The 11,363-nt window shown below is 39.2% G+C and overlaps 1 protein-coding gene across 1 annotated transcript in view; it reads left to right on the forward strand.

Annotated features, from left to right (window-relative positions):
* The window catches only part of DHX35 (DEAH-box helicase 35), a 101,070-nt gene that overhangs the window by 35,344 nt on the left and 54,363 nt on the right, over positions 1 to 11,363 (forward strand). Inside the window, exons 5-6 of the mRNA XM_007934751.1 lie at positions 7,309 to 7,413; positions 9,771 to 9,832. Coding sequence (XP_007932942.1) covers positions 7,309 to 7,413; positions 9,771 to 9,832 — 167 coding nt within the window. The remainder of the gene's footprint in view (positions 1 to 7,308; positions 7,414 to 9,770; positions 9,833 to 11,363) is intronic.

Below are 11,363 nucleotides of genomic sequence, written 5' to 3' on the forward strand. Positions count from 1 at the left end.
ATTATTTCCTTTCTTCTGGTGACTGTTGGCTTTTCTTCCTCTTTTTCTAATTGTTGGAGGTGTTTGTTTAAGGTGTTCATTTTGGCTCTTTCTTCTTTTTTGATGTATACATTTATTCCTTTAAATTGGCCTCTGATCACTGCTTTTGCTGTGTCCCAATGATTTGGTTATATTGTGTTTTCATTCTCATTTGATTCAAGGAATTTTTTAATTTCATTTTTTATTTCTTCACTTCCCCAGTCGTTTTTGAGGATGGTGTTGTTCAGTTTCCAGGTGTTTGCTCTTTTTCTGTTGATCTTCCTGTTGTTGATTTCTAATGTGATAGCATTGTGATCTGAGAAGATGCTTTGCAGTATTTCAATGTTTTAAAGTTTATTAAGGCTTGTTTTATGGCCTAACATATGGTGTATCCTGGAGGATGTTCCATGTGCACTGGAAAAGAATGTATATTGTGCTGTTGTTGGGTGAAGTGCTCTGTAGATGTCTATGAGGTCAAGTTGGTGGATTGTATTGTTTAGCTCTTCTGTATCTCTGTTGAGTTTCTTTCCAGTTGTTCTGTCTTTCATTGAAATTGGTGTTTTAAAGTCTCCTACTATGACATCCACTCCTCAGAAGGAAGGTTGGGCAGTTTACTTCCATAATGATACCTCCTCGAAAACCCAAGGAGGGGTTGCTATGAGTTGAATCTGCCTTGATGGCAGTGGGTTGGGTACTATGACTGTGGAGTCATCTATTTGCCTTTCCAATTCTGTTGAAGTCTGATTTCTGTATTTTGGGGCTCTTTCATTGGGTCCATGTATATTTATTATGTTTATATCTTCTTGTTCAGTTGATCCTTTAATCATTATATAATGTCCTTCCTTGTTTCATATGGTGATTTTTGTCTTAAAAGTCAGTTTAATCAGAAATTAATATTGCCATTCCTGCTCTTTTTTGGTTGCCATTTGCTTGATGAATCGTTTTCCAACGTTTGATTTTTAGTCTATTTTTGTTGTTGTCTCTAAGATTTGTCTCTTGTAGACAGCATATTGATGGGTTATGTTTTCTTATCCATTCTGCAACTCTCCATCTTTTGAGTGGTGCATTTAATCCATTGACATTCAGTGTAATCATCGACAAGTATGAATTGTTTGCTGTCATTTTGTTATGTGTTTTTTCTTGGTGTTCCCAGTTTCTTTGTTCCATCTAATTTTCTGTGCTGAACTCGTTATGTTTATGAATTGTGTTATTATTTCTTTTGTTGCTATTGTTTTAGTATTTGCTGATTATTTGTGCTTGTCCTCTTTTTTATTGTGATGTGAAGGTTTTTCATTTTTCTTTGAGGTTACCCTGTGATTTATAATTTTCTTGCTGAGTTTAGAACAGTCCATTCTGTCTTACAACTCTCTCGACTTCCTCACTGTTTAGAAGTTCTGTAACTACACTATTTTTTTCCTCTTTTTGGTTTGTAATTGTCCTCATTTGCCAATTGATTTCTCTGGTTCCCTCTTTACAGTTTTGTAAGCTTATGTTACTTTGGATACTTTCATAGCTGTATTGGTTTCTGTTTTATGTCATCTTATGTATTTACGGTGGGTTGTTGTTTGCTATTTTTGGTTCTCTGTTCAAAGGACTCCCGTTAGTATCTCTTGAAAGGTTGGTTTGGTTTTAACAAATTCCCTTAATTTCTGCTTATCTACAAATCTTCAAATTTCACCATTACATTTGAGGGACAATTTTGCTGGGTATTTAGTTACTGGTTGGAAATTTTTCTCTTTCAGGGTTTTATATGTACCCTCTCGTTGCCTTCTCCCTTGCATGGTTTCTGCTGAGAAATCAGAACTTATTCTTAGTGGTTGTTATTTGTAGGAAACTTTCCATTTTTCCTTGCCGCTTCCAGGATTCATTCTTTGTCTTTGGTTTTGATGAGTTTGATGATGATATGTCTTGGTGATTTTTCTTTTGGGGTCTGTCCTGTTTGAGGTTTGTTAGACTTCCTGAATAGATATATTCTCATCTTTCATTGTATCAGGGAAGTTCTCTTCCAACAAATCTTGAACAGGTTTTGGGTAGTTTTCTTTTTCTGTTCATATTCTAGAATTCTGATTACACGTAGGTTATTCCTTTTGGTGGTATCCTACGTGAACCTTAGTGTTTCTTCATTTTGTTTTGATGTTTTTTCTGATTGATACCTTTCCAATGAAGTTTTCATGTATTTGTCTTTAATTTCATTAATTCTGTCTTCCATTGGTTCGATTCTACTCCTTTGCCCTTTCAATATCTTACCTTTTTCTGCAAATTTGGTATTATCTTCTGGATTTCTATCTGTAGATTTTGTATCATTTCCTATTTTTCATTTATTTTGTCATTTTGTTCTTGTATTTTCTTCTGAAATTGTTTTAGGGTTTTGTCTGTGTTTTCCTTAATTTTATCATTGTTTTGCTTGATCTGCCTCTCATTCCCTTGAAGGTACCTAACTATAATTCTTTTGAATTCCTTATCAGGGAGTTCCAATGCTGCTTCTTCCTCAGGGATATGTTCTGGGTCTGTATCATGCTCCTTTGTTTTTACCACTTTATCTTGCTTCTTTGTGTGGACTGTGATACTCTTTTGTCTCTGAGACTTTGTGACGTTGTTGTATTTAGATATGTGCTAACTGTTTGTGAAGAGCAGTTATGGGTGAGTCAGGCTCTTCTTGGTCATCTTTTATTGCTGGCCAGTTGGTGGAGAAGGAAGTGGTGGCTCTCACTTTGTAAGTGGAGCTGCAGGAGATGCAAGTGTGGGTGCATCATATGGGCACAGCTGCTGTCTCCCACTCAGCCAAAAATGATTGAAAAACCATCAAAAAAGTAAAAGCAAGTGGACAAAAAACACACTGCATAAACTTGCAGGGACAATCACCAAAAAAGAAAAAAGAAAAAAACCTGTAATATCTGGGGAGGGGGCAATAAGAGAAATGAGATAGAGTAGGAGAGTGATGAGGAAAAAAAGGGGAAAAATGCAAAAAGAAAAGGAATGGGTTAACCACAGGAAGGAAAAAAATGGGGACCCAGAACAGCGAAGAGAGAAAAAACTGAAAACTAGAGCCTGGGATGGGAAGAATAAAGAAGAATAATAAAAAGGATGAACAAAAAAAGAATAATAATAATAGTAATAATTTTAAAACAGACAAAAGCAAAACTGAAAAAAAAAAAAAATCTGGGCAAGGCAGGGCACCCAGGCTCCATCAGAGAACACTGAGTGGAATGGAATTCCTGCTGGCCCAGAAAGTTGGTGGGAGTGAGGGAGGGCTGCATCTCCATTCACCAACAGGGTGTGGAGTATAAGAGTAACAAGGGGAGTATCACACCTTCCAGTTGTTGGCGTCTGGAGTGTTTTGTGGTTCCCAGCAGGTGGAGCCTATTCTTTTTTTTTTTTTTTTATTAGGATTTGGGTGAAGATTTACAGAGTAAATTCACTTTTCATACAGCAGTTCACATATACTTTGTCTCATGTCATTGACCAAAATTTACAATGCAGCAGCTCCCCTCCCACTTCCTCCCCATGGTTACCTCCTCCCAGTGTCCATCCCTTCATACTCTTCGAGAGGCCCATTGTCTGCCAACCCTGTATATGATCTTGGATACACTCTCCATTTAGACATACATAATTGTTTAGTTTGTTCACCCATCTATCCGTCCCTATACCCATGTTTGCTTGGAGCCTATTCTTAAGTTTCTGGAATCTGGGAGAATGATGTTGCATCAAATATCCAAAATGGTCATACCGCTTGTAAACATTCAAAATGACTGCACCTTCCAGACAGGCAAAAGTCCACAACTCAACCCGTCTCCCTCTTCGCTCCTTCCCCTTTTATTCACCAGCCAACAGTGCAGTCCTTAATGTAGCCCCTGGCTAGCAGGGCTGATTTTTAGGTTAATCCTTAGGCCCTAACACCTCTTGGCAATATCCCAGCTGTCTGTGCCATCAGGATATCTGACAAACCCTAGCTCCGTATGTCTTTTTCAGTGTTTTCGTGCAGGTTCTTCTACTAGTTGGAGTGTAGTCCACTTCTGTATCCTTCCCTTCAAAGCTCAGGGGTCCAGGATTATCTTCTGTATCTGTGTTAAGTGGTTCCTCTTTTCTTTGTTGAAGAGGGTCTGTGCAGTCTGTCTGCCTATTCCACCATCTTACCAGAACCTCCTGTTCATAGTATGTTTTAATTCTTTTGTTGTTTTTAATTAGGTTTTAGAGGGAAGTGGGCATAAAACTGCCTTTACTTTGCCATCTCTACCTAGACAATTATTTCTGTTTCCCCAAGTTACTTTTGTTCTGTGCTTATTAGTTTTAATTGTTGTGTAATCTTCTTTCCCAAAGTACATTTTCTCATGGTCTTCAAGTTAGAAATTATTGGTGAACATTTTATGTGTTTGTGTAAAAACTAGACTGCAGCATTAGAGCTAGCCTTCTATAGGCACTGAAAGATGAATCTGTTACCTGAAAAATAGAGTCATTTTCCAGTTTGTGGTTTGGAGTCCCAGTTCTGAACTAGTGTGCTAAGTTAGCTCCAAATTTGTAGCCTTGGACAGCTTCCATGAAACCACAAGCTGCCTCTTGGAAGGACAGAGTATAGATTAACTATGTAGTATTAATAGAGCTGTCAAGTTTGAAACTTTGCATCTCTTAAAGTACTGTGTGTACAGATTAACATTGAAAACAGTCTCAAACTCCAAGAACAGATTGTGTAAGCTATTGCTTGATCTTTCTGCAAGGCAGTTAGTAAAGAGTGTGGGTAGTGGACTTATATGGTCTGATTTTGTCTTCACGACTGGGCCTGTGATTCAGGGAGGCCCCAAAGCCTCCCTGATTTCAGTTTCCTCATTTGTGAAAACAAGGGCATCCTGCCCACCTGATGGGCAGCGTGCAGGTTTAATGAGATGCAGTCTGGGGATGCTTGCACATAGCACCTGGTGCCTAGTAGGTGCTCAGTAACTGGTTTTCCTTTGTCTCCTCCTTTCCTCTGTATGTTTTATTTCTGTCAAAACAGAGTATTTCCCCCATGTACTGATGAGGTATTGGGAGTAAACCTTAAACAGTAGAGATAAAAGTCTCTGAAAAGGTAGCAGTAGTAGTTGTTTTTAGGTGGGGTGAGTCGGCTCTGACTCAAAGTGACCTTCGTATAACAGAACAAAACACTGCCCGCTCCTGCACCGTTCTCACAATCCTTGCTGTGCTTGAGCCCATCATTGCAACCACTGTGTCAATCTACCTTGTTGAAGGTCTTCCCCTTCTTTGCTGACCCCTCTACTTTACCAGTGATATCCTTCTCCAGAGAATGGTCCCTTCTGACAGTATGACCAAAGTGGGTGAGATGAAGTCTGGCCATTCTCGCTTCCAAAGAGTATTCTGGCTTCACTTCTTCTAGGACAGATTTGTTTGTTCTTCTGGCAGTCCATGATATTTTTAGTATTCTTTGCCAACACCACAATTCAAAGGCATCAACTCTTCTTCATTCTTCCTTATTCATTTCACATGCATACGAGGTGATTTAAAAAAATACCATGGCTTGGGCTAAGTGCACCTTAATCTTCAAAGCTAGTAGAAGATGGCCTTTTTCAAATGTCAAAAAAAACAGAAACCAAACTCACTGCTGTCGAGCCAGATCCGACTCATAGCGACCCCTCCTGGAGTTTCTCAGGCAGCATCACTACGGAAGTAGATTGCTCAGTTTTCCTTCCAAGGAGTGGTTGGTGGGTTTGAACTGCCAGCCTTCTGGTTAGCAGTTAAATGCCTTAGGCATTGTGCCACCAGAGCTCTCTTTCAAATGCCAAGTGATATGATTATAAATAATAATAATACAATAGTAGTTTGAAAGTGAAACACATACTTCTCATGGCAAATGTATACGAAGAGTGAAACCATGAGTACAGCCACGTTGCATTTTATCTTATAGAAACATAAAATGATTATAATTTTATGGACAGGATCGACTCATTTATGTTCATTCTTACAAACCTGTTTTCCCCAAAAGCTCCTATTTCTTTGCATACATTCTCTGTGCTGTTTTCCAGGTTGTATAGTAGGATAGTCTTTTTTTTTCTTTTTTAATTTTTATTATGATTTGGGTGAAAGTTTGCAGAGCAAATTCACTTTCCATACAGCAGCTCACATACAGTTTGTCCTATGACATTGACTACAATTTTCCAACAGTGCAACAGCTTCCCTTCCACTTCTTCCCCATAGTTCCCTGTTCCCTGTATCCTTCCCTCCCATGTACTCCTGCCCCCTGAGCTGTCTCCCTGTGCTATTCTCCCATGATTGATCTCTCCAAGGAGTGTATCTACTTAATGTAATGTTCAGCTCATATGCCTGTCTTTTATTTGGCTGGAAGCCACAGGAATGGGTTCAGTTCCAAACTTGAAGGGCAGCTAGGGGCCATAGTCTCAGGGGTTCCACCAGGCTCTATCAGACCAGCAAACCTAGTGGTTTTTTTTTTTTTTTTAAATGATTTTGAGTTTTGTTGCACATTGTTCTCCCACTTTGTCCAGGATCTAGTAGGATAGTCTTTATTATTAAAATTGAGACAATAGCAATATCAAAACTGTCCTGGTGAAATGCTGGTTACTGGGTGTGTGTTCCACACACAGCTCCAGAGGTAGAGCGGTGTAGGATGAATTTCTGATTTCATTAAGCTGTTTTGAAAGACTGTATGGTGTTACTCCAGTGGTAGACCAGCTGTTCAATGATTGATTCTGTTTTGTTCTCCGAGATCTGTAATTTCAAGTCATTGGGCAGAGACACTTCTAATCCTTATCTGCTCTTTAGTTTCTCAAACACTGATGGGCAGATAGCACCAATGTTAAGCCCAGCTCTGATGGCTGAATACAGGGGACTGGCTCTTTCTTTTAGAACAGAGTAAATGTTGTAATTGCTTTTGGTTCCCCCTTTGCTTTGGCCACCAGGAAGCTTAGCACTGAATTTGTAGCTCAACATAAATAACTTTGCCATATCTGTGTTTCAGTTTTCTCATTGGGCTTTGATCTCTCAGCTTTCGTATGTAATTCTCTTGATCTTGATCTATAACATCTTTACATGATGCCATTTTTATTGTATATGCTCTTATATGTTGCCTCAAATCCATTATAGAAGGAAGTAAGGTATATACATATAGAAGTTAATAAATTTTAAAGGTTATCACACTTGCTGTCCAATAACCTGCTCCTTTAATTCTCATTTACTGCTGTGTTCACATGCTGTCTAAAAATTAAATGACCTTTAGAATTGCTATAGTATGTGCTCTGTGCAGTAATTTCTGTGTCTCTATTTTCAGCATGATCTTTCTTCCCAAAGGTTGCAGGGAGAGTAGCCGAGGAAAGAGGTGCGGTGCTGGGCCATGAGGTGGGCTACTGCATCCGCTTTGATGACTGCACTGATCCACTGGCTACAAGAATTAAGGTGAACTGCTGAAGCTGTTTTCCTGTTGTAAATAAGGGACAGGGTATTTTTGAGAATTAAAAAAAGACTACCATTGTTGCTGAATGGGAAACGCATACCATGGCAGAAGGTATTTAAAACTCATCCTGGCCCTCAGGGAATTCAGTCTGCTTGGTATAGAGCACTTCCGAAAGCATCCTTGAATCTTAGCCCAGAAAGGACCTTCGAAGTCAGGCTAAGCCCATGGCTCTGCAGAGGAAGGGGTTGAGGACCTGGAGGTTGAATATCTTGCTCAAGGTTATATGCCCACTGGTGATAAAACTTGAAGCCATCTTTTCTCGTGTGTGTTTTATTGTTTCCCCACTGATTCATGTAGCTATCTAAATACAGGAACATTCCTGTAAAGAACTTAAAAATATGTACAAGGTATAGTACAAACTGATAAAGTGCTTGTTTTACAACAGCTGTTTGTACCTGTTAGAACTTTCTCATATTTATATGGTAATAGATTGTACATGTGTGTCCACTGGCCTAGGTACAAGTATTAAAATGATTAGTATCAATACTAATCAGTGAATAATCAGCTCATCAGAATGTTGATTATATACCACAGTTTGGAATCAGTCTAATCAGATGGTAGTTTAAAACACTGAGTGAAAATGCTAGGATAAAATGGACATTGCTTAGTAGAATCACAGTTACCTTTCAATTTGCAGCAGAGGAAAATTGAAAATAATCAGATAGAATAAGTGAACAATGTAATTATTTGTGAAAATACAGACCTTGTTTTCTAAATTTCTGCATTTTGTTACCTTTGACATTCATTTTGCTGGGTAAAGGGAATATTCTCCTATAATCGAAAAAAAAAAAGGAAACTCACTGTCATTAAGTCGAATTCAACTCATAGCGACCCTTCTTTGGGTTTCCGAGGTGCTATCACTACAGAAGTAGATTGCCCAATCTTCCTTCCGAGCAGCAGCTGGTGGGTTTGAACCGCCAGCCTTCTAGTTAGCAGTCAAATGCTTTAGGCACTGTGCCACCAGAGCTCCCGTCTTCTCCTATACTGTCAGATATACTCAAACTAGCTATTTTCAAATAATTTTCAGTGATTAGACTACCAAATGATTCTTGGTGAGTCTTTCACACACAATAATATTTTGTATTTTATTTTGTTGTAACTTCCGAGAGCTTAGCAGTATTCTCACTTCACACTCCGTGTGTGTTATGTGTCAGCTGGTACCAGTTACCAAGAAAAATATGATGGAAATGCATCCTGCTCTTAAAGCAGAAAAATGAAAACACTGAAGTATAACACATGAAGGAGATATTTAGCTTTGTTAAAGTATTGTGTTTGTTTTGGGGTGAGAGTGACAACATCCAGTTGTTATAAAACATTTTATAAACATTCTTAATCCTAAGTAATAATAGCTCACCTTCATTGAACACTGTCCGTGGGCTAGGCCCTGTGCTGAATACTTCACCTGCATTATCTTACTTCATCCTTACAGTAACCCTGTGAGGTAGCTTTTATTACCTCCATTTTACAAATGAGGAATCAGGCTCAGAAAGGAGAAGTAACTTGCCTTAGGTTCAGCTAGTTAGGCATAGGGCCAGGATCTGAAGTCCAGCAGATTGATACCATGGCCCATGTTCTTAGCCCAAAGCCCATCCAGACCAAAACCAAACTAAACCTGTTGCTGTCAAGTCAATTCTGATTCATTGCGACCTGATAGAGCCAAATAGAACTGCTCCGTGGGTTTCCAAGGCTGTAGTCTCTGTGGAAGCAGACTGCTACATCTTTCCTCCAGGAGGCAGGTGGTGGGTTCAAACCATCGTACTTTGAGTTGGCAGTCGAGCACTTTAACCACTGTGCCACCAGGGCTTCTTCAGCTTCTCTTTCCCACATTAGTCACCCTAAAATAATATCATTTGAAGTTGAGGTTAATAACCTCAAGAGCTGTAAGTCTATAGTCTGGGAACTTTGAAGAATGACTGACAGACTCACAGAACGCCCTTGTTGTCATTATTGCCTGGTCATCTGTACACTGGTAGTCAAGGCCCAGAGGAAGTAGGGCTTGGGCACTGGTCAGACAGGTGAGTTCTGCTAAGACATTTGCAAGCCCCTGGATCCCGTGTTTGACATTCAGTTTGTGGCCAGTTCTAGTGCTGAAACGTTGGTGTATTTCCTTACCGTAGTTTGTGGCCAGGTCTAGTGCTAAAACATTGGGTATTTCCTTACCGTCTTTTTGGGGAGTTGTATACATGGTTGGGAAGAGGTTGTATGAATTTAGTTGCACTTGAGCCTTTTTGTAAAAAAGAGATTACTAAGATACAGAATAAGTGAATTATTTCTGAAACTTTGTGTTTTTATTTTTCAGTTTCTGACTGATGGAATGCTGGTCAGGGAAATGATGGTTGACCCTTTGTTAACAAAATATAGGTAAATATGCTTTTTCTATGATAACTTTCCTAAAGTTTTGAAAGTATACAAATTATTGTCATAGCTGGGGTTCGCATCTGCATTTGGTTGCCCCAGAGTTTCTCTTTACTTTGGCTGTTGCAAGCCTTGATGTTGTTCTTAGAATTTCGGTAACAAGGCCATTTGCAGACATTAATATGCCCATCAAAACCCCTGTGTTATTTCAACAGTCCTTGACTTGTTCTTTTTATCTTGTCTCTGTTATATCCTAGACTTGACTGTGACTGCGGAGTCCTAGCACAGATTAGAAGTAGATAGTGTTTTGCTGCATGTAATACGCAGGGTCGAAATAATTATCACTTTCTCCCTCGTGTGTCTTTGTCTATTCCTGTAGCAGTAATGTTGCCCCACATAGGCTTTTCAGTACTCTGGAAAAGGAAGTCACATATGATTCCATGGGACAGCAAACCTTGTTTCATTGCACTTCACTTAATTGTGCTTGTGGATATGGTGTTTTTTATAAATTGAAAGTTTGTGGCAATCCTGCAGTGAGCGAGTCTTTTGGCTCCATTTTCCCACCAGCGTGTGCTCAGTTTGTGTTACATTTTGGTTGGTCTCACAATATTTCATATTTTTTCATAATTTATTACACACTTAAAAGACAGCAATAGAGTGTAAACATGACTTTTATATGCACTTTGAAACCAAAAATATGTGTGACCCACTTTATTGCAATAGTTGCTTGATTGCGGTTGTCTGGATCTGAACCACAGTGTCTCCGAAGTGTGTCTGTGCATCTGAGGCAAGTGTGATCATGTGCCTCTGTGTTCTGTTTTCTGCAGCTTAACAGTCATCAGGGATTTGGGCCTTGTTTTGAGGGTTATGTGTACTGTAGGGTTATATGTCATGTTGTAACTTAAAATTGGATGTTAAATCCTATTGGAATCCAGTGATGGTGGTAAACATTCTTTAGAGATAGCAATAAATACACCATTTTATTCATTAAGATGTGTTGAGGCCACTGTTCTTATTAGTTTACGAATACTCATTGTCACAGAGGAGTTAGTTACTTAGCTTCACTTTTTTTTGGTTATTGTTACAAATATATCTACCACACAGCTTTTGCCAATTCAACTTTTTACAGGTGGACAGTTTATTGACAGCAATTACAGTAATAGTCTGTGCAATCCTACCCTTAATTGATGTGATATTTCCATCACCATTAACTGACCCCCTTTACTTTCTCTGCCCCGCCCCTTGTAACCACTGAGGTTACAGGTGAGGTCATACAATATTGTCCTTTCATGATTGACTTATTTTGCTCAGCATAATGTCTTCAAGCTCCATCCGTACTCCAGCATGTGTCAAGACTTCATCTCTACTACTCACACTCTCTCACTCACTGCTATCGAGTCAATTCCGACTCACAGGAACCCTTCCTTGGGTTTCTGAGGCGGTATCTCTATGGAAGTAGATTGCCCAGTCTTCCTTCCAAGGAGTGGCTGGTGGGTTTCTACTACTGGCTGAATAGTATTCCATTGTGTGTGTGTAT

This window comes from Orycteropus afer, unplaced genomic scaffold, assembly GCF_000298275.1.
Source record: "Orycteropus afer afer isolate SDZICR_OR568_19922 unplaced genomic scaffold, OryAfe1.0 scaffold00020, whole genome shotgun sequence".
Classification (NCBI taxonomy): Eukaryota; Metazoa; Chordata; class Mammalia; order Tubulidentata; family Orycteropodidae; genus Orycteropus; species Orycteropus afer.